The sequence below is a fragment of the Neopelma chrysocephalum genome, unplaced genomic scaffold (genome assembly GCF_003984885.1).
Source record: "Neopelma chrysocephalum unplaced genomic scaffold, ASM398488v2 Primary Assembly neopelma1_96710, whole genome shotgun sequence".
In the NCBI taxonomy this organism is placed as follows: Eukaryota; Metazoa; Chordata; class Aves; order Passeriformes; family Pipridae; genus Neopelma; species Neopelma chrysocephalum.
The window spans coordinates 313,576-336,350 of record NW_020925354.1 but is presented as its reverse complement, the minus strand read 5'-3'; the positions used below and the strand labels follow the sequence as shown (position 1 = coordinate 336,350).

The following is a 22,775-nucleotide window of genomic DNA, read 5'->3' as shown; positions in this document are numbered from 1 at the left end:
ACTGCATATGACATCACACATTTTACTGACTACCAGTGTTCAAATTTAATTTTATTTCTATTTTATGGACTGTGTTGCAGCACCTAAGATACTCCCTGCATTTTTAAGAAAAATTTCTGAGCATTTAAAATAATCTTATAGGGACTTCTCTTATACTTTGGTTTCTTCTTGGTTTATGGTCACTAGAGAGTTCACGTACTCTTGATAAATTGCTTTTGTACATATAGAGCACAAAAGCCCTTATCATTTACTCCCTGGCTTCATTCAACACATTTACTCCAAGGACAACATTGTCAAAGAGTTCTGGTTTCCTCATACTTCATTTCTTGCAACTGATTTTTCTAATCTTTCCTATTCTAGTGGCTAAGTCAACTTTGAATAAATAGCTTTAATATTAATTTAACATTCAAACAAGATAATGAATTGGCAAGGCTAGGGACTGCAGTCCTGTGTGTCTCCATAGGACATTTATACTGAAGAATATGAAGGCTGGGATTTTTTTCTTCCAAAAGCTCTTCTTCTGAAGTACTTTAGCTACATAGGCTTCATGATGTGGGATGATTTATTTACAAAGTCTAATGAATGAGATTTGATATTTTTCTAAGGTGTTTTTTTTGCTTATACCATACCAGATGTGTCCTCAAAGTTCTCAGTAAGAAAAGCCAAGAAAACTGATTCTGTTACTTTGCAGATTGTGCCGTATGTGTGTTGATATTTATGTATGTATGTGTACCTGGGGGACAGCACAGCCCTTAGGAAGAAGTAAAAAAAATTAATTGTTTTCTAATAGATATAACACCTTCTACCAGACTATTGAAATTATAGAGTGGATCTGGATCACCTTGAACTTTCCACCTTCAGTCTTACAGAATGAGAATAGTGTCCAAAGACGTTAACTGGCTTCTCCAAGTTTAGACAAATTCAGACCAGAGCCAAGACATGAACAGATATTTTCCGAATACTCAGTGCTTTTTAATAACTGCATCATACTATATTTCTAATATATCTAATATTTATTGTTGTTTCTCTCAACTTAACAGTAAATACTATGCCCACATAGTGAGGAAAAACAAGTTCTTCCAGCCAAAGAAGACTTGTCTTGCTGAAGGTTTTAAGGTCATTATTCCACTATGATCTAAGTCAGAATGACTAAAGGTCATCTTTATCTAAAGGCTATTGGGTGAATTACAAAACTAATAGCTAGAATGAGATTACAAAACTCTGTGGACATATACTCACTTCACGTAGTGTGACCACTCTGAGGATAATAGCTTTGGAAAGCCTGAGATGGAATAGAAGTTGAAAAGAAATAAAAAAAGTCCTTTCAAATTACTAAGCACAATATTTGACCAGTGGACAGAAATTTCTACAAGATAACCTGTACTGGTCCATTCAGCTGCAATATTTGTTTTCAAGTAGTATTATCTATAGACATCTGATTCTGAAAACACATGCATGAATAAAAATTAGTATCATGTTAGAATAACATTCCAAATGACAGTGAAATTATCTCCAATTTTGATTTGTGGCCTTATTATGTATATTATGTAATAAACAAATAAGCAGTGAAGCTTATCCTTTTGAAGTACAAGTCAGGATATGCACTGAAATGTGTAATTTATAACACAGCAAAACATATATTATTGCATGGGTGCAGAAGAACATTTGCAAGCTAGAGACAGACCTCATGTTACATGAAAAAAAGGGTTATAAATGAAAAGAAATGAAAGGAAACACAGTTGTGTTCATATGAGAAACAACAGAATCATAAGAATCTGAAATTCTTTCAAACCATTGAGTACTCATACCCCTTCAACTTGTCATGAGAATAAAAATTTTCACTCCAATTTATAATTTACAAAAATTTTCTTGTTTCTTTAAAAGACACTGCTAAGGAGAATTTGATCACTCCTCTGGTACCCTTAGTGAACTAATTTCAGTGTTCTAGGTGTATTCAAGAGGCCATTCATGTTGATAGACAGATACTTTTTCAGGTAAGACATAAGAAAACACCTTTCTCATTGTTTTTCCTATAAGAGTATTAGCTTTCTGATTCTTGCCAAATCTCAGAGTAGGTAGTTGTATTCTGCTGTCCTGAATTGCTCACATGATTTCATGTGGATAATGCATTCCTCATCATATTCTATTCTAAACTATTTAATTTATACATGCTAATGAACAATGCCCCATTTCACAAGTGAATACATTCAACAGTATCTGCAGCAGGAGGCTTCAAGATTAAATATGCTATATAAAAGAATGTGTTTTATTATACCTGGAAAATAACATAAACAGATGCATCATTATTAAGAAGTTATCAGCAACTGAACATCATAAAGCACACATTAAAAGTCCATTCCAGGTGCAACGTGAGGTATTACTCAGATTTTGTACAGTTTCAGTGGGATCAAAAGTTCACATACAAAAGTCTTAACGTGCTTGTGACATTTTGGTTGTAACCTGCACAATCTTTTCCAAAAATGTGACTATGATGGGATCAAGTATGTGCTTGAACTAAGAAAGATTCCTTTTTTTAACAGTCCAGTTTAATCTTAGCACTGCCTTGATAGTCTGGTATTCTTTAATTCAATATAAGTGGAAAGGTGTTCTCTGATAAAGGAAGAAGATATCTAAGGGATCTTAAAATCACGTACTTACTGAGCAATCAACATTTTCATGGAATGGCCTAAAAAGACCCTTGTGTTTTACTCTGACAACACTCACTCGAGTAATATTTCTGTGGTGAACTCCAAATTTCAAGTACTTGTTTCAGAAATTTGTACCATTAAAAAAAGGGAGGCCAAAAAGGATTATAAAGAAGTAGAAGACATTACAGAAGACTGCCTTCAACGCCCAAAAATTACTAACTGGATAATTAGTAAAGGAATTAGGGACCTTTCAGCAATGTTTTTCCAGTACGCACCATAATAATTTAGAATATTTCAGTTGGAAGGGACCTGTAATGATTATCTAGCCCAACTGCCTGACCACTGTAGGGCTGTTCATCATTTAAAGCATATCAAGAGGCATTTTCCAAATGCCTCTTAAGAAGAGAGAGTCTTGGGGCATCGACTACCTCTCTAGGAAGTCTGTGGTTTGACCACCCTCTTTGTAAATAAATGCTTCCTAATGTCAAGCCTGAACATCCCCATGTTGGCTTATTAATCCTTTACCTTCTGGAATAGTAAACAAAATCCCCAAGATTTTAGAGAGAATCTGCTCAGTATAATCTGAATTTTAAAGAGAACTTTGAAGTTATTTCAATATCAATCTTCGCATTACAGCCTGCCGTATTCTTATTATATAAAATTCCAGAAAAAAAAAATTTAGACCTATTTGTAATAAATCAACAAATAAACTTTAATGTTCCATTTGTAGTTTGATTTTTTTTTTAATGTAGTAAAATGGGAAGGGGAAATCTACTTCATCAATTATATTTTCTACTGGAGTTTTGGGACTCTGTGTAATTCAAAGGAAATTAAGTACAAAGGATACATTAGAATAAGGCTAAGTGCTTCTTCAATTCATCAAAAGACAGAAAACAAAGACAACATTTTTCGTTTCAGCTATACTGTGTCCCGTCCATAGGCTCAGTTCTGCACATTTACTCATTGCCCTTAGACCCCTTCCTTCCCAATGTGCAGTGAAAAAAAGTCAATCAAATTAAAAGCCATGCCTCTGAGCAGATTCCGTTTTTGTCAAGTAAAAGAAATACAAATATGCAGTGATGAATTTTGTATTTTGGAGGTCTCATATTATTTTTTGAATAACTACAATAAAAGCATAAAAGCGCACGACATTTTGCCTTTACTGAACGGAAAAGAATTTTAAATATCCTAGTTTTAAGCAACTGGAGTTGTAAACACATACCTCTTGCTAATTTCCTGATCCTAGATAAAAATTTTATTATTCTAGAGAGGGATGAAAAGGTCTAGTGAAATGCTTTCTTTCAGCTTATTTACCTGGCTGTGTATCTCAGAAAACCACAGAGAAGAGTCTATAGGTTGCAATGGGTCATTATGGATCTCATTCCATTTCAGTTTTAAATTTGGGCTGCGCAATATAACCACTATAGATTTTCCTGCATACTCCCTAGCCAGTTCCCTAACTTATCAAAGAGGAATACTGTTGGAGTATATACATGCATACACACAATGATACAAACCATCATCATCTTTCTATGATTACTAGATTCGTTCAACAGGAGGAAAATGAAAAAAGAATCGTATGTAGTTTGTGTCTAGACGATAACAGAGACATTTTTGAAACCTAAATAACTGGGCCACTTTTTGCAGCAAGAGAAACTGAAATTGGAAAACAGATTAAATATACAACACTAACATAAAATGATTCCATAATACAGTTGCAACAATAGTGCATCAAGTATGGTAAAAGAGTGACAATGCTGAGCACTGTAGTTTGCAGTTGATTTTAGAAAACATGAACAGTTTCACTTTTTAAGAGTTCAAGATTTTCTTCTTTTCCATCAATCGCAGTAAAAAAAAAGCACTAAATCCTTTCAAGAAAAGAAGGTAGCTTAGGAATGACTGAAATGCTGGAGGGACAGACAAACTACTGCAGTCATAAGAGGTGGTCTAAGCCACCTCTGCATCCTCAGGATGCAGACTTAATACCACCTTCAGCATGGTGTAATGCAGTGCATTTTGAAGGTGGAAAAAATTGCTCCTCAAAAATATCATGCTTAGAAGGTGACTAAAGACAAGAAAATTTGTCAGTTTCTACTGAACAGCTCAAGTATTTTCATTGTATAAGAAATTATCCCACTCCCAGTGCAAGCACTGAGAGCAGGGGACATTAACATTTATATGAGAGGGTGAACATCCTGAATCAGTCTGAGTATAAATTTCAGCTACAACATGGCATCCCTTGCTGTTCTCCATTTTACTTCTGTCTTCATTGCTTTTACAATTTAATCCATATAGCAGAGCAATGTTCACTGAGACTCTGTGGATTTCAAAAGATCATGGAAGGAAAGTAAGTAAAGCAAATTCTGATCCATAGGCAAAACCAACTTTTCCTTATGCCTTTTATTGTATTTAAAAGCTAATAATGGAAACCATTTGCCAAATGCATTTAGTCTCCGACAGAAGGACACATATGTGATCTTCTAATTTACAGCTTGCATGTACAGATGTTCATACCTGGTAAAAGGATACTTAATAGCATTTTAAAATTAAACATGTGTTGATAATAGGTGTTGCAAACCCAAACAACACAGCAACTAAACGGATATATGTCTTCATTCCTCACCATGCCTCATGCTCTAACAGCATTTTTATAACAGATCAAAAAAAACCAACCCAGTACTTCATTTGCATGTACACAAAATAAATGTTATTAAAAAAAGACTGAATGAAAACTTTCATTAATTTTTCTATCTATGATCTGATTCCAAGTTGAAACATTTAGAATGCTACTAGGTTTATGTAGCCAACAGCAGAACCACAGTTTGTTCACAGACATCGCTTGCTGCCTGCAATATTTTAATCCCTTTGCAAAACTTTGAACCCCATCCAGCTTTGACACACTGCCTCTTCAGTTAATAACTATCAAGTTTCCCCTTGTCTTCTGTCTGCTTTTCTTTGAGGCAATTGCGCACTCAGCACCCCGAGATAATAACGCACATCTATAAGATAAAAGCAAAGGCATTATTGTAATTGTCTGCCTTTCTCTCTTTAGCCTAATCTTTTTTTTCCCCAGTTTTGACTGCCTCTGTGACACCTGTTTTTGTCTCCTCTGATCCTACGACAGGTTTTCCGCTGACAAGGTTTTTGCCTGACAGAGATTCTGCCAGACAAGAACATAATAAAATATGAAGAACTGCTTGTCAGAGTTTCTGCCAATGCTTACATGAAATGGGGGGGAAAAATAAGAAGTCCTTTTTTTTTTTAAAGGGGCCCTTTGCTGGTTCCTTTTGGCCTGTCAGGAAAACAGCCTCCCTGGCCAACCCCTGCAAGCCAAACAGGTGTTTTCTTTTATGTTTTCTTTCTATACTAACTCCTTTTTCTTCAAGAGTGGAAAATACAAACTAAAAAAAACCAAAATGCTTTCTCCTAAAAATTAAGGTGAGACTTAACTTTATGTAGGGGTACCTCAAAAGCATGTCTTTGATTCAGAACTGGCCTTCTAAACTAATTATAAAAATAAAATGGTAGGCTTCTTCTCCCTCTTTCTTGTTCACAGCTAGTGCATTCAAAGGAACAAGCTGTAAAGGACCTTCATCCCAAGTTCTCAGAAAAATATCTGGGCTACTAGAAACTTCCTGCATAGGCAAACTGCAGGAAGGACAACACCTGACTGTGGGGACCATGGTAGGGAAGATGAGACAGAGCCTATTCTGTGGGATTTGGACCTTGTGTTCCACTCTGTCTGTGTGTGCATTTGTGCCTATGTAAAAGAGGACTTCAGCATGATTATCCAGATGATTACCCTGATGGAGAAAAACATGTAGATTAATCTTGCGAGCATCCCAACCCACAGCTGCTTTTGTGTGTGGTGGTATCCACTGTCACCTCTGCTACAGACAGCACTACGGATCAGTCCGTGGTGTCACAGTCTTTAGTGTTCCAACTGGTCTCTATTGTGCCAACAACCCTCTCTGGAGACTTCCACCCTGGATTCTGACGCCATGGGTCCAGAACCAATACTAAAGCTCAGGCCTGGACCTTCATTTCCCACCTCAGCTACATTGTAGGTGTGCCTGGCTATAGACCCGTCTCCTAGATTACCCTCAGAACCATGTTACTGGTTGTCCTCTCTAGCCCCACCTTCTTTCGTTCCTGATTGAAGCTCCTGGATGGACCCTTGACCTGACTATATTCCCCTGCATGCCAGAGATTGCCAGTGGGCATCTACGAGTATCTAGTTTAGTTTACCATGGTCAGACCTCAAGGAACTGTGCTCAGGACGCAGACATGGTCAGTGTTCCTGTTGCCTTTGACTTCTGGCTCAGACCTTTTTTGTTGGGCAGATCCACTATCACTGCTCTTTGACACAGATTAACAGTGTCATTATTGAAACCTAGAATCTGTAATGGAAGTTGCTAAATAAATACTCTCCTTTTATTACTTTGACTAGTCATTCATCTTTGAACTTTGTCTCTTGTCTCCAAAGCTGAATGTCCCCTTTCTATCAGCCATTAACACCTTCTTAAAACTATTCTCTCCATTAATAATGGTGAGATAGGGTTTAATGGTCCTAAAACCATGTGGTTGACATATTATACACAATGAGACATAAGCATATTTGGTAGTCCTGGATTGTGGTCTGGATTTGGAGGATTTCCATCTTAATCCTAATGCACCTCAATTCCATTAACTGTGATACAAAGAAATTCTAGGTTGGAAGGGATTTCTGCAGATTGTCTGGTGCATGCTTCTAATGAAAGCAGGGCCTCGGATTAGGTTATATTTTGTCCTGCCAAGATGTCTTTAGTATTTAAAGGGGGGAAAATTCCACCACTTCTCCAGGTAGCCTATTCTACCTTTAATGCATCCTTGAAAACTGTAATGAAAATGCAACAGGCACTGCCCACCTGCTAACATCATTCTGTTTGAATGGAGTATGGTGTGGCAGATGTATTTCACAAAGGCAAGCTAAGACCATGGTGGTGTTTCAGTCCAGGGTGTAACTCTGGTTCAAGCCTATGAAACTCTCTCCCACACATGTTAAGCCACCTCAGTTTTTCCAGGAAAACCCACTGTCTTAAAGTTGCTCACAGTTGAAGATGTTCAGACCCTGTGAAGACTAGTCCTACCATTCATCCATCTTTCCCATCCCAATTCAGGTACTGTGGCCATTTCACAAATCTCCTGGTAAATACACTTCAGAAAAAATGACTGTAATCAATTAGAATACAATTAGAAAAGTCTCTGAGACTCATGTTATGCATTTCTTGTATTATCTTTTCTCCTTCCAAAATCCAGATGGAAATGGGAACACTATTGTCTGCTAAATTAATCTGGGGCAAGTTTACTCATAATGATATAGCTCAAATTGAAATTCCTCCTTGTGGGTAAAAAAAAAAAGGTTTTTTTGTTCAGTTTCAGATTTGCAAAACAGAAAGTTGAGGTAAAGTTAGTCATGATATGGTTGTTACTTTGAATATCTGAAAGCAGTATGAATTTTTTATTCTTGAAGTCAAATCCCATTTTAACATTATAAAATACATGGGTAGGGATTGTTTCACTTAGAGCTCTTTCAATTTGTGTTCTGCTTAACCTAGAGAACTCTAGTTAATTAAGATGTTCCTATAAACAATTAAGTTTCTTGTAGGATTGTTAAGAAGATATAAAAATTTATGATGTAATAAAGTGCAATAAAATGATAAAGTGGTTAGCACATCACAGCAATGTGCAGCAGCGTAGGTGTTAAAAGAGACAAGCAAGCAGGTACTGTCAACTAAACATGCTGGAGTGGATGTATGTCACAGAAGTCCACCAATACGTCCTCACAAATCTGTTGGTGATTTGCACTCCCAAGTCCCACAGAATTTATCCTGCTCATCTGGGAATCAAGTAGTGAACACCAGACACTCTTTTGCTCCCATCTGAAGCTATGGCATTGTAATGACTTTCTTATCACCACTGTTAAGGGGGTAAGATCATGGGTTTCACTGACTACCTTTCCAAAAAGCAGCCTCTACTGTGACTGGACAGAGGAATTCCAAGTGCTAATTTAAAGTCTTTGTTTTTATTGCCTTTGCTCCATCTTGCACATAGCAAGTCTATTTGTTTCCTTACTGGTTTCATGCCTCAAGAAGAAAGGGTAAGATATCATTATCCAAGACATGTCCTAGAATTTTATCCTACTGTATTGGGTGTACTAAATGAGATTAAGCCTTCTCTGTAAAATGCAAATTCAATAATGATGGGCACCAAAATAACAATATCTTGCATTTTTTAAATGGCTTTAGTCTAAACCTTTATGGGCATTTTATAGCCAAACAATGGCAATCATAGTTAAAAAAGTGTATTTCAGAGTTGCAAATTAGTATCTGATGGTAATAATGCCAATTCTGTGAGACCAAAAAATGCGATTACTAAATTAAAAGTTTTTCAGACAATAAAATGTTCACAATGAGAAAGGATTTCACTTTGAGATGTGGATATAACTCAACCCAGGAGAAACAGGCACTATGCTTCTGAATGGGTCATGGTCTCTTTAGGGCTTACCAGGCACTGGAGTCGTCGTTAGCTGCATGCTTAATGTCTGGTCAGGTATAATCTCACCTGACCATGTCTGAAGGACATTGGCATATTCAAACCCGGGACTGTGAGCCAAGAAAGTTGGGAAGAGTGGGAAAGGTCTAACCTCTTCCTGACTGATTAACATGCCCTGGCAGTGGCAGGGAAGAAGAGAAGAAAATATTTTAATTCAAACAGATCCCCAGGGAAATCGGAGGAGGTATGAGTGTGAACACGTGGAAGTTAGAGACTGTGGTTTATCTCAGGGAAAAGATTACTCAACACCTGAGGATGTCAAATTTACATGAGGGTTAAACCCTTGACCATATGGTTATGTAAGTATCATCTGAATACAAGGATGGAAAAGGAAGGCATCTTATTTGATCTTGGGGCATCTAAGCATTATTTCTTTTCTGTCACTTCTGTCTCATGAACCTTTCAAACAGTATTATTTGTCTTGGATGCCCTAATACTTGGATTTGCTTTTATCTCAGCATGACTTGCATTAAGGGTCATATCAGAGTAACCCAAAGCAAACACTACATCACATCATTCCTAAGAATATGGCAGACTTTAAAAATAAGTACTAGGTCACAGTATTCACAAGACAACAGAGTGCATTTTCTCTGTGCTGCATTGGCTGCTTTGGGAAATCCTGCTGAAGGGAATCAAAAAGGAATAGCATAAGCAGAAGAGGGGCACTTCAAAAAGTGTTTACCAGTAATGAATGTTAATCTTGTAAGGTTGCTGGAAGCAACTTAGTAATGAAAAATATGCCTCAGCCTTCAGGGTCAAAAGAAAGTTGTAACAGATGGATTAAAATGATTTTGTCAGTAAAAAACAGGAAAAGCCAGACTAGATCTAAACCAATTTTACTTTAAAAGTCATGAAAACCTAGTTTTCATTATCAATGAACCATTGAGAATTACTTCACTAAAAATCTCTACTTAACAAAAAAAAAAAAAAGGAAGAAACATGTTCTCATGATTTTCTCAAGTAATTTTAAAGCATTTCAACTAATTAAATAGATTGAATGGAAGGAAACAAGTGTGTTTGATATGATAAATTGTGACTATCTTTTATATCCGAAGGAACAATATAGAAAAAAACTGATTATTTTACTACTCAACTATAATCATAGGATTAAATTTCTCTTTTTTTTTCTTTTTTTATTTACTCTCTTCATAAAAATCTCCATTTTTAAGAAAAGAACAACATGGCAGTTTTGTCAACTTTTAGAGAGACTCTAAAGATTGTTTTGTTTTATTTTGTTAGGGATTATCTCTGACTTTGCAAACCTGGATTTCTTTCACTTAACAGCTTTGGACTGAGACAAATATAGGAACTCAGCTAAATTTTATTTCGACATAGCACTCATCTTCATTCTTGTCTCATTTCCACGCAGTTCACATTTAAAATATAAACCTTATTCATGAACTAAGTCCTTCCAGAAACTTCAAGGTAAGAGAGAGAGATAGCATTACTAAAATTACCACAGCATTCTTCTGTTTCTCTTCTTATTTCTACCTGTCACTCCTTTCTTTTGTTCTTAATTTATGTTTCTTTTATCTGACAGTTTTATGACCTATCACGTGGAAATTCAGAAAACTCAACCATTCTGAATGAAGAAGTCACAGTCATGTCATGCATCTGACTTTATCACATTCTCCATTTTCTAGTGGAGGCTGTTGTTTTCATTCTTAGTCTCATTTACAGCAATCTAGCACATGCATTACATAAATATTAGCAGCAGAAAACTTCCTTCACAAGGTGTAACTCACATGGCATGTGTATTCACTGTATGGCAGCTTTTACTCCGGAAAAGAAAAAGTAATGGATGTGCCCTATGTGCCAAAACCTACTAGTTAATGTCTTTTTCATTAAAACTGAAAGGAACTTTATCTCAAAGCTACCAGAGAGAAGGCCTGGCCCAGTCTTGGATGGGGTTGTATGTGGCCTCATCATACCTCTGAGAGGTACTAAAACTTACCTGAATAAATACCCTAGCCCTGAGCTGTACTGATTGGCATGGTGCAGACGAAAAGACATCAGAGACCCCTAGAGGAGTAAGGACCAGTTTTCTCTGAGAGAGGGGAAAAAAAAAAAGAAGGGAGACAGCACAATGTTCACAGGATACTTAATTTCCTAAGGTAGATTGAACAGTGTAAAATTCAGCTAGTCCAGTATGCACAGTATACCAAAACAGCTGAAAAACATGCTGTTGCTGAGTTTTATCAGTGACCTTTTTCAGGGTAAGACAGAAAAGTGGTATTTCTAATTTTCTGAGTCTCTTTGAAACAAGGTGACAATGATTTCAGACAAATTTAGTAATACTAATATACAGTGAGAGGGTTTTTTTGTGGGGATACTGAAACTAAAATAAGTAGAATGAATGTCAGAAATAATTGCTTTAGTCTACTATGATATATGTGGCCTTGGCACACCTTTTCAGAGCAAAAGAGTTATGAGAGGGTAGACTGTATTTCCCATTGATTCTGCATTGGATCTTTTGATCTGTTGGACAAGGTATAATAAGAGTATTTCTGCTAGCAGTATGGTAGTTGTTATTCTGATATCAATGACATGCATACAAGGCAAAATGCAGAGTCAATGAAATCAACATTTTACTGCAGACCTGCCTAATTTCTTTCCTCACAGGCTAAGATACTTTTGCTAGAGGAAATGCATAGCAAATAAAGTGTTTTTTTTCTTTATTTCCAAAAAACTTTGACTAAGTGTTGTAGTCATCTTACTCCCATATGGCTTAAAAGCCACAAAATACCAATTGTCTGGGTTAAAATAAATTCTCTTTAAAAAACTATTAAGATTTTAATAAGATTTTATTTTCCACCATATGAACTATACAAAGTATCTTAACCATTGGAAAAAAAAAAGGAAGGAAAGACATCTACCTTATCTGCTTGCCTGCCTGAAGTCTAATAAGTACTTGATAATGCTGCTATGCTCTGCACAGCTTTTGGCTTTGGCCTTAAAAACACTGATTACCACAATGACACAGGGCTCAAAAACTTGATAAGCTGATCTTTTGTCAACAGAAACATTTATCTTGCCACAAAAGCACTTCTCAAATTTATCTGTTCGTATATTTACTATCCTGCTTTTGGCAACTCCAGACAGACGAACCTGAACTTGTAGGAAACCTTTCTTTTCAAGATGTGTGCAGCTTATTTCAATGGAAACAGGAAAGAAGAAAACAGGTGAGCAGCTGCTAAGTGCAATAATACAGTAGTGAATGTATGCTCTTTCCTCCTCAAACCGAGAATTCCAACATTTTAAATGGCACCTCTTAACATGAATTAACTCTGCACAGATGAGTCAAGTACATCACGAGAAGACTGCCATTCTAAGCTATTTTTTGATCTATTCAGTAATTATGATTCTAGTTTATCAGAACTGAATAAGCACAGTACTTACTGTTGGAAACACCTATTCTTTGATAATTACATTCAGTAAAGCACTACATCATGTGTCAAGGAGCTGAGCTGAAATTCATTAATAAAAATCAGAAGGAAACCCTTTAATTACAGCAGCGGGAAATACTCCTTGCATTCAAAGAAGAACTTCTGAAAGTACCATGCTAATGGTTTTAAGAAAACAATTTCTGAACAGCAACCTCATTCAGTCATTTTGAAATCCAATTGCTACTGTGCATTGAATTGATCCATCTCCCGAACACTACCCTCAAAATCCTCAAAAACAGCTAAGATCAAAAATGAAGCAGATGCATCGTCTCCAGAAAGCAACTTATACACCTATGCTTTATGTATATGAAATCTGACTTGTCTCACTCTGCCATAAAATGTAAATACTCCAAATGAATGTACACAAAGTGCACTAAAAAAAAAAAAAAAATCAGACCATCATTCACTGTGCAAAGTAGCAAAACAAACACTTTCTAATAATATGTGTGTGGTGGGGGAAAAACAAGTTTTCCCCCTAGAGTTATAAAATAGTAAACCCCCCAGGGGGCAGTTACCCTTGGGGTTGAGCCAATGAGCGCTTCTGCAAAATATAAACACATCACCCAGACCGGAAAAGAAGGTGGTAGTAGTTGTTGTTGGAGAGAGGTGGCCATGTTGTAAAGCCATGAGGAGAAGGGGCAGGAGCCCCTCTGGGGGGCCACAGCCCCCCAGCCCCCGGCTGTGGGTCATAGAAATTCGGAAACAGTGTTAAACTGGACTGAGGTCTGTGACTGAGAAGCTGAGAGTTTTTCTCCACCGTAAGCAACAGCAGGAGCAGCGGTGGCAGAAGCAGCAGTGTCCGGAGGACAGAGAGCCAAGAGATAAGAGAGAAGCAGCAAAGCCGGCATGCAGCCAAGGAAGACACAGAGATCTCTCATGGAGAGAGAGAGAGAGAGAGAGAGAGAGAGAGAGAGAGAGAGAGCAGGACTAAGCCCTGCAGAGACAGAGTCTGGGGTAAGAACTGCAACCAACCCCCCAAACTCCTTGGGGATCCCCCCCTAGAGAGGAGCGGTGGTGGACTCCCACTTGAAGAGGAGTCTTGAAATGCAGCATGCACTGCAGAGAAAGGAGCTGAGAAGCTCAAGGCTTCCCGGAGCTGGACCAGGACGGCCAGAAGAATGTGGAGGAGGGCTTCACCTCCCCGCTGCTCTGAGACAGAGCACGACAGCTCTGCAAGGGGGCTTGAATCCCCTGAAGATAAGGACCGTCACGAAGGCTCCTGTACTTCGTTGATATGATGTGGTGAAGCGACCTTTGTCCCGGTGAACACAGCCCACAGAAGAAAAAGACCCTCGCCTGGAGTCAAAGGGCCGAGAGGGGCTTGGAGGCCTCCCTCCTGTGTAATGATAATAGATCCAGCCACAGCTGCTATATGGAAGGAGAGAGACTACCACCCTAGAGAGACTGCTGCTCTGAGAGTGGAAAGGATCTCTTCCTTCTTCCCTCCTGGACTTTTATTTGGAGGAAGCAGAGATTTGATCCATTGTAAATACTGCTTTATCATAGAAAACATAATTAAGATTATGTGTGTATGTGTGTGATGTATTATAATATTTACTTGTAACGTCATTGTAATATAATCCCTTCCCCTCATTTTGAGTCTTGTGTGGTGTCTGGAAAACCCATCTCACAGTGAGTTGAGATGAGGGAGAGGGGTTTGGACTCGAGAATTGGATTTTGGGGCTCTCAAACCATTACAATATGGCTGTTTAAAGTTTTCCATTTGGAATGCTAAGCACTCAGATATGGGAGGAGGTGATGTATCCCTAATCATCACATTCGCCTTTAAACTTTCCGGATTGGTAAACAGGGACATTTCTATAATACACACTGTGGTAATCTCAGATTACTGTCGTATACTCTGACTTTGAATTCAATCACCTCATAGGGAAGAATTTATCAGGAAAATCTGACTGCACTCTTGTAAGATGTACCAATTAAAATGAAAACTCAAGATGCTCAGGTGCCAGAATCTAAGCACTAGACTCCTGATTTCTATTGCTTAACAAGAGGAGACATTGCAAAAAAGCTAGACAGTGCTTCCCTATCTGTGGATCAGCAAAATCTCGGATGCTGATTCTACACAAAACCTGAAGCAAGCCTGAACTATACAAATTCTGTGACGCTTAGCAATTCTTCCAAGAAATGTGAATCTGGTTATACTGTGACTGAAGATATTTTTCTGGGAAATACAGGGAGCAAATATTAGTCATATCCTTAGTTAATCTAGTACATAATAAATCTGCAACCAGCTACCAGGTTGGTGGTGTTCTAGGCAGGTTGTAAGCATTATTAGGCTGTGTACCTGTTTTCCTTTCCATTTCTGTGAAGGTTTTAAAAGATTCTAAGTCAGTCTGTGCTGCTGAATTTGTTGAGCATTCACACTTGTCATACGTCAGCCTGGGAATCAAGTACCTTCTACTCAAGGTCTTATCAAAATAAAATAAAATTCATAGAATAGAAGCCTCAATGCCTGATAAAAGTGGGGAATGAGGAGTGTGCTTGCTTTGGTGCCAATAGCCTAGACCATGAGAAAAAAATTACTTCAACAGTAATTTCTTCTGCAAACATAGTAATCTTTCTGTCCCCCCCCCCCAGCCCTTCTCCTTTTTTTTTTTTCATTAAACCATTTTAGGTATCCTCCTTATTTGCCTTCTAATGGTGTATATAGCGCTTTCTTTCTCTCTCATGCTAGCTTAATCATGACTGTCTGGAAAAAAACCTCCACGAAATACACAAAGTAGGAAAGGATAAATAAAATGGAATTTTCATGCCTTTATACAGGATCTGGGCATTCTAATTCCTTCTTTCTTTCTTTACTCAAACATGGGAAGAGTTGTTCAACTCATAGATCATGTATGCACAATTTCGTGGAGCCATACAAGATACACTCATCCCAACGTGAGATCTGCAAGTTTAACACCGGTATGTTTGAATTTCCATTAGATCCTGTGACTTTTTGGTTGATGCCTATTTGCAAGACAAACTCTGCTGTGCAACCATACTGTAAACTTCTTGCCTTTCTGTTAAGCCCTTCTAGAACTACATTATTTCCTGAAGGCTAGAATACTCTTTTGAGCTGTACACAAGCTGTTGAACTTTAGAAGCACTTGAAGCTATTGCCAGAATAACAGACTATTACTTTTTCATTCTACAAATTGCCGTAAAAAAAGTACATGCATGCATACATGTGTACAAACCCAGTCAGGGCACACATGCATGTGTAGACAAATAGGTATAACTACTGTCTGTATCAGTCCAGTTCTTACTATTTAGAGATACTGGTAAAGATAGACAGAATAGAAAAAACAAACCTGGAACAGACATTTCTTACCATGTGCCACCCAGCCATGTTTACACTGATCACAGGTTCTCAGGTTAATCTTCCCTGGCTGAAAACATTCACATGTGCAATTTACCAGTGTACAGCGAATAGCCTAGAAAAAGAAACAAAAAACACATATTAATGTATTTCTACCTGCTAGTAAAAATTTGTTGTGAGGGCTAGAAGGATATGAACTGCATAGCAAACCCCATTTTTCTAACATCCAAAACACTGCTCTTTAAGTAGAAATTAATTTTCTTTCAAAAACATATGTTAGTATGTCCCATGGATTTGAATACATTCCTAAAATCTTTAAAAGAATTGCTCTATTTCCTTTAGGAAAAAAAAAAGTGGTAGTATGAGGATTCTGTAGGAAAACTACAGATATATTTCCCCTTCTCCCATGGTACCCAAACTTATTTTCAGGTTTCCTTTATGTGGTTCAACTAAGAAGTAACTCCACTACAGAAAGGAGTAATGTATTTGATGGGTTCCCAAAACAGGATAAAGTGATCAAGGTACAAGAATAGGACTGGTTCATAAAACATTCTGTAACTTTCCTTTGCATTTATCATTTTCTCTAGTATCTAGGCATAGCCCTCTAGCTCCTAACATTCCTCATTTGTTAAACATATTTTTCTCTGTTTCAGAGGAGCAATTCTAAAACTCCTGTCCTATGCAGAGATCTCAAATTTGCTTAAATAATACACATTACTAATATCTCATCTTACTTTTAAAAATTATTTCAAAAATTACACAGGTTTACTTTGGCAGGGGCTAGCTACATCTACAGAAAAGTGAATATAAATTGAATGAGACTCTTTATAGTGTAACAGACATATGTTTTTAAATAGTGTAGAAGATGACCTGTGCACTTCAAACTGCTGCTAATAAATTTATGGCATGCATTTAGATGTAATTTGCATGGAGATTTCTGAGATGGGGATGCTTATTCTGATCATTCACAGATTAACAATCTACTGTAACTACCAGAGCTGCCAGGAAAAGATATCTTTATAGATTTAGATGCAATCAATGATTATGTGGGGCTAAGGTGGAGGAAGGGTGCTTGGTACCTATTGCCACAGCGATACTAAAGAATTATGAAGACACTTGCCTTTTCCAAAGAATTAACAGACACATTCACACACTTTTTCCATATCAAAAAATAATTATCTTAACTATACTGCCTTTAAAAAAATTACATTCAGCATTAGCTTGCCCAAGCTAAAATCCTTGGTTGCTGACAATGAAAAAGACTCAGAGTTATTTTAAATGTTTCATCTCTTTACTTATTTATCTGCATTAGACAGCAATTTAAAGACATTTGTAGTTCAGGGATACACTTAATATCTGTATTTCTCTGACAAATTTCGGGTACAAGTGTCCTTTATCCTATCCTATTGCTCTTTTCAATCTTTTACAAACCTACTGTGGAAAAAAAATCCTGCTCTGTTATGCCTGACACTTCAGGTCCTCAGCCCCAATGTCACCTGTCCAATTACTCATTAGCTAGGTTATAAAACACTCTTCTATGTATGCATGATTAAAAGAATTAGTAATACGAAATATAAGGGTACTAAAGAAGTGCTGACTATGCAAGAATAATATATGTGTTTGTGGGTTATGAGAAAAAATTCTCCTGAAAGGCCCTGTTTCATGTTCAATAGTTTATTGACTCAGTAATATATCAGGTCTCCACTGGTCAGTAATGGTGTTCTTTCGCTAATATGTTCACTAATTAATGAACTCAGTAATTAATTGTACTGCAAGAAGGAGGTCTTAAAAAATGGTATTCTTATTTGACCATAAAAGATTTTCTCACATTCACTACCTTTTTTAGATCTCTGCACCTATGTGGTTCATATTTGTTGTATTCGATGGTATTTTGATTTGTTCACTTGTCACTTACAGTATGTATAAGAGGTGTAATATAGTGTAGTACACGTAGCAGATGAAACTCTGACATATGGTAGAGCTGCTTTATTACGGCTCATCAGCATTTCCATTACAACCCTACCTACTTTTGGCCTAGAGGCTAACAGGTTGTCTGTAAAAATTTGATCCAGCTTGAACCTGAAATACAATGTTTCAGCTTAAGAGTAAGTTTTATTACACATGTTAAAAATGATCCATTTAGCTGTTATAGATTTAAGATGGGGGAAAAAAGTTAGATTACATGTTTCCTTTCTTCTTTCCTGAGTTAAAGAGAGTATTGATGATGTAAAGTGTTGAAGGAGATTAATTAATTAGTATAATTCCTATCTTCTATATCGCCCAAAAAGTTCATCGAAATTTTTCAGAAACGTGAAAATGTCAGCTTTTTCCCCAAGTAACTAAATCTGAAAAGTCTTCAAAAAGAGCTATGCACTTTTATAAAGGAAGGACCCAGAATGGCAGCCAGAGGTGAATGTGGCATAGATTCACCTAAGAACCCAAAGCTGTAATGCAGATCTCCATTTTCCAGTGGCAGAATTTTAACACCCAGTAGCTGGTGTGCTTGTAGATAGTAGTGTGTGTTGGGGAAACTTAGTCAGACATGTGTTACTGCTTAACTTGAAAGAGGTGGGGTCGGAAGTCTGGATAAGAAAAAGATCCTGGGTGAGTTTGTAGCCCCTAAATATTGTAACTACTGTTCAAACCTATTAAAGAGTAGGTATAAAAATCCAAGGGGGTAGCAATATTAAACTTTTGCTAGAAAGTGCTTCTGAAAGAGTATAGCTAGGCATTCTGGAAGTCATGCCCTGTAATTCTGCCTTCCTGAGATTTTGCTAAAAAGTTTATGCAATGGAACTTCGCATATTAAACTATTTTGTAGGGAAAGAATCATAAATCTTCCCTGACTAAGGTCTTCCTCGAAATTTCTCTAAGAAAGACAGAGAGAGAACAGAAGGAAAGGAAAAGAAACCAATGACTTTGCCTAGTAAAAGAAAGGGTAAAATCAGCAAATACAGCCTCCCCTCTACTAGTTGGTAGGCGACCGTATATTTAGATGACAACTTCCAGGTTACATACCCTTAAGTATGTAACAAAACATGGTTTTCTGCAGCTTCTTGAGACATGCTGTTATGTTTTACCAAATCAATGGCCTTCAGCTAACAGGAGTTCTCAGACATTTTTATACATCCCTTCAAGTGAGTTCCTAACATAACTTTACTTGTATTTCTATCAAAATTATAATGAGGAGCTGTGGAGGAAATAGACTGGATTTCAGTAGAATCATCTAAAATAGCTTATACCACTGATTCCTAAAATCCTAAAATTTTATAATTGACACTGAAACAATCAGAAATATCCTGCTGCTCTCTTTGAGATCTTCTTCCTGTAAAGTATAATACAGAAAGAAGGAAACTTTGTCTAATATTAAAGGATGATTTCTAGTACACCTATGCGTTAAGTTTGTATGGATAACATTAAAAGATGTTGGACCTGACTTCTGTGGGCTTCCCCCAGACCAAGGATATTCATTTAACATTGTTTGGGTGATTTGATTATATCTAAAAAGTAAATATTATTCACATGTTAATAGCCTATAGCAGTGGTGGAAAATCAATCTGTCTATTTTGCAGAGATTCCAAGGGATAAGAGGCAATAACCTACCATGAAAGGGATTACAGTGTGGGAGAAGGAGGATAACATGTAAAAAAGAGATATGATTCTTCCTCTGGAGTTCTTACCAGTGACTACAAGAGATGAAGGGAGTTTTAAACGATATAACATTCTGCAGAGACAGGTAAGTTTTGCAATAAAAAGTCATAATATAACTTGAGTGAGGCCTCAAGAGTCCTGTGAGGTTGAATAGCATCTTACTGAAAAGAGTCCTGTGAGGTTGAATAGCATCTTACTGAAGTCTCAGCTACATCCTTCTATGCAGTGGCAGTGCTAACAGAGCTTTACTCTTCACGTCCTTGTCTCACCTTTTTCAAGTACAAAAAGGTATTTAAGAAATGTCCGCTATCCAACATCTATAATATATTACTGTGCATCGAATACACAATGGAGTAAACTATACCCACTCTCTGTACAATCTACCTGTCTAATGCATCGCCCATACATTTATCCTACAGAGCTCACAAAATCTAAATCCACTGTTACCAGATACAGGAGCATGAAGCTTGAGGATGATCTGGTCAGTGAAATCTTTTCAGCAAGACTGCAGACCAGCCAACTGGTCCATAAGTGCAGTTCTTGATAGCTGCATTAAAATCAGTAAGACTTAAGTGCATATGCATTCTGCACAAATGTATGAATTAACAAGAATGCCAAGGGTTTTAAATATACACGTATATACACATACACATACTTAAAATTTAGATTTTGTATAATGTGGCAATTCACAAGTTCTATGCGTTTTTGTAATACAGGCAAGAACTTCCCATACTTAACTGACAGAAAAAATTATCTCATTTATGATTTTAGAAACAATAAAAATGTTGGTGGTGTATATCAATAAATGAAATATTTGCATGAAATTACAAGAAGTAAAAGCAAAAGTAAAAGTAAAAGCAAAGGTTACTCGGAAAAGTAAAAATTTCCAAGTTTACTTGGAAAAGTAAAAGCAAAAAGCACTTTTTGCAACTCATCTCTCAACTTTAAGAAAAATCAGTATGTTAAATTAACATTTTCTATCTATTGTCAAAGTTTTATTCTATATTGGAAATGCCCAATACCTAATTTTGAACCAATATTTTATTGAAAGTAAGTAACACTGTCATTGGGAGAATAATTTAGAGCCATACAGTAGTTGGTCTTAAGACATGACACTACATCAAAATAATCAAAGTTGATGAGAAACATAGAGATCTACACTTGTGTTGGTTTACGTTGACTCATGACAGTAAGTTATGAAGCAGCAGACAACAGGTAAGTTCTGCAAATGTTTCAGCACTTTTTTAATAGAGAGTCTCCTCTGCCATTACTTTTTTCTTACTGTTTCTTTGTTATAAAGTGAAGAAGACAAAATCTGTCTATCTAAATTGACACAATTACTCAGCGCAGGACTGTACCATACTACTGTTTTACATTGGGAGTTTTTTCTTTCTTTTCCAAAGCACATTTTATATGGTCTGTACACAGCTCTTAGAAAATCTGTCACTTCTCTTCTTTACTATTTCATGAATCCAAATAAATATTTTTCTCCTGTCAATTAAGTACTTTTTTAAAAGACCACAGCATGGCAAAAAGATCCCAATGAAATTATACTTCTTTAATAGCTGGCAAATCAGGAGTACAATACAGTCTATTTTTAAATTAACATCAAAAGGAGGATCGTTTGTGTACTGACATTTAGGAAATGTACAGTGTCACCAGCCTATAATGAGCTTGGTATTACAGAGAACTGTTTTGGTTTAACTCCAGCTGACAACTAAGCCCCACGCAGCCACCTGGTTTGAGCGAGAGTGGGATGGGGGAGAGAATCGGAAAAGTAAAAGTGATGAAATTTGTGGGCTGAGATAAAGGAAGTTTAATAGATAGAGCAAAAAAACCCACAATCAAAGCAAAAACAAGGGATTCATTATCCCCTTTCCCACAGGCAGGTAACATTTCCAAAGTACTTTTTAACTTGTAAGAAAGAATGAAAACTGGGGTGGAAGTGCTTGCCATACTTTCTCCAGAAAGAAGCAGACACATGCAGAAATATTTCTGTGGTTACAGGGAGATCTTATGTCTCCATCACATAATTCTGGTACAAATATGACAATTTTTAAACTCAGGTAAAATGTTTACATGGGTAATTCTGCAGCCAAAACACTGGACTGGAAAAGGAGCAATGCTTTGATTCTGATCCTGGGTGTGTCACTCCCACAGATGTACCGTGTGGCACTGGTCAAGTTGCTTACTTAACAACTCAATTTCTAACTGCCCAATCTGAAAAAAATGGGCAATGATAATACTTACCATTTTCAGAGGTAAGGCTAATAAACTGCTCACACAGCATAGTAAAGTATGAGGACAAAGGTAAGGCAGAAGCATTTGGTGTCACTATTTCTCCTGCTGGCACAAAAATTTTAACAGATTTTTTTTTAATTATACAATCTTGTCACTCTTAAATGAATGATTTTAAACACAGGAATCACCTAGAGGAAATAACCTTAATTGATAGATGACCATTTCTAGCTTCAATACCTGTAGGCTAATAATGCTTTGCCTAAAACGAAAAGCAGTAAGGGGGAATATACTTTGCTTTTGAATGGTCTGAAACATTCATGTAATGCTACGATACTTTTGATCTCTCTCCCATTTAGAGATACTCAAAGATCTTCTGAGTTATTCACTGCATTGCAGTATTTTCTTAGCAATTTCACATCACATTATACTAGCATTGTTTCTTACTTGTATTTATTTTCAGTAAATACGATTCGAAAGCTAGTAATATTGTTGTATTTCTCTGTGGCATTCAAGAAAACTGTTACTAATATAATACGAAGGGAAGGATGCTAAGAAGAGAGAAAGCTGTTAATAGGATAAAACAGCTTTTCCTGGAACAGGGACAACTTAGTCTTTAAGCATTTTATAAAATTATTTCCAAGTCTTCTGGAGAAAGAGCTGGTAAGTGAATAGGTAATAAGAAGACAAGGAAAAAAAATAATTTGTAATCTTCTATTAATTTAGGAGTCACCCTTCAGTTCTACAGCAGACACTTCCGAAAGGGGAAACCTGTGTCAAGGAATGCTACCTAGACTTTTCTAGAGAAAACAAAATGCAAAATATATTTGTTATTTTTCAGTAACTTTCTGTAGACCTTTCATCCTGATTATAGAC

The 22,775-nt window shown here is 36.8% G+C and overlaps 1 protein-coding gene across 4 annotated transcripts in view; it reads right to left on the bottom strand.

Annotated features, from left to right (window-relative positions):
- Nucleotides 1–22,775, bottom strand: part of BNC2 (basonuclin 2) — a 336,970-nt gene that overhangs the window by 108,158 nt on the left and 206,037 nt on the right. For all 4 annotated transcript variants that reach the window (XM_027709215.1, XM_027709213.1, XM_027709216.1 and 1 more), the window contains exon 3: nucleotides 16,023–16,125. In XM_027709215.1, the coding sequence (XP_027565016.1) occupies nucleotides 16,023–16,125 (103 nt within the window). The remainder of the gene's footprint in view (nucleotides 1–16,022; nucleotides 16,126–22,775) is intronic.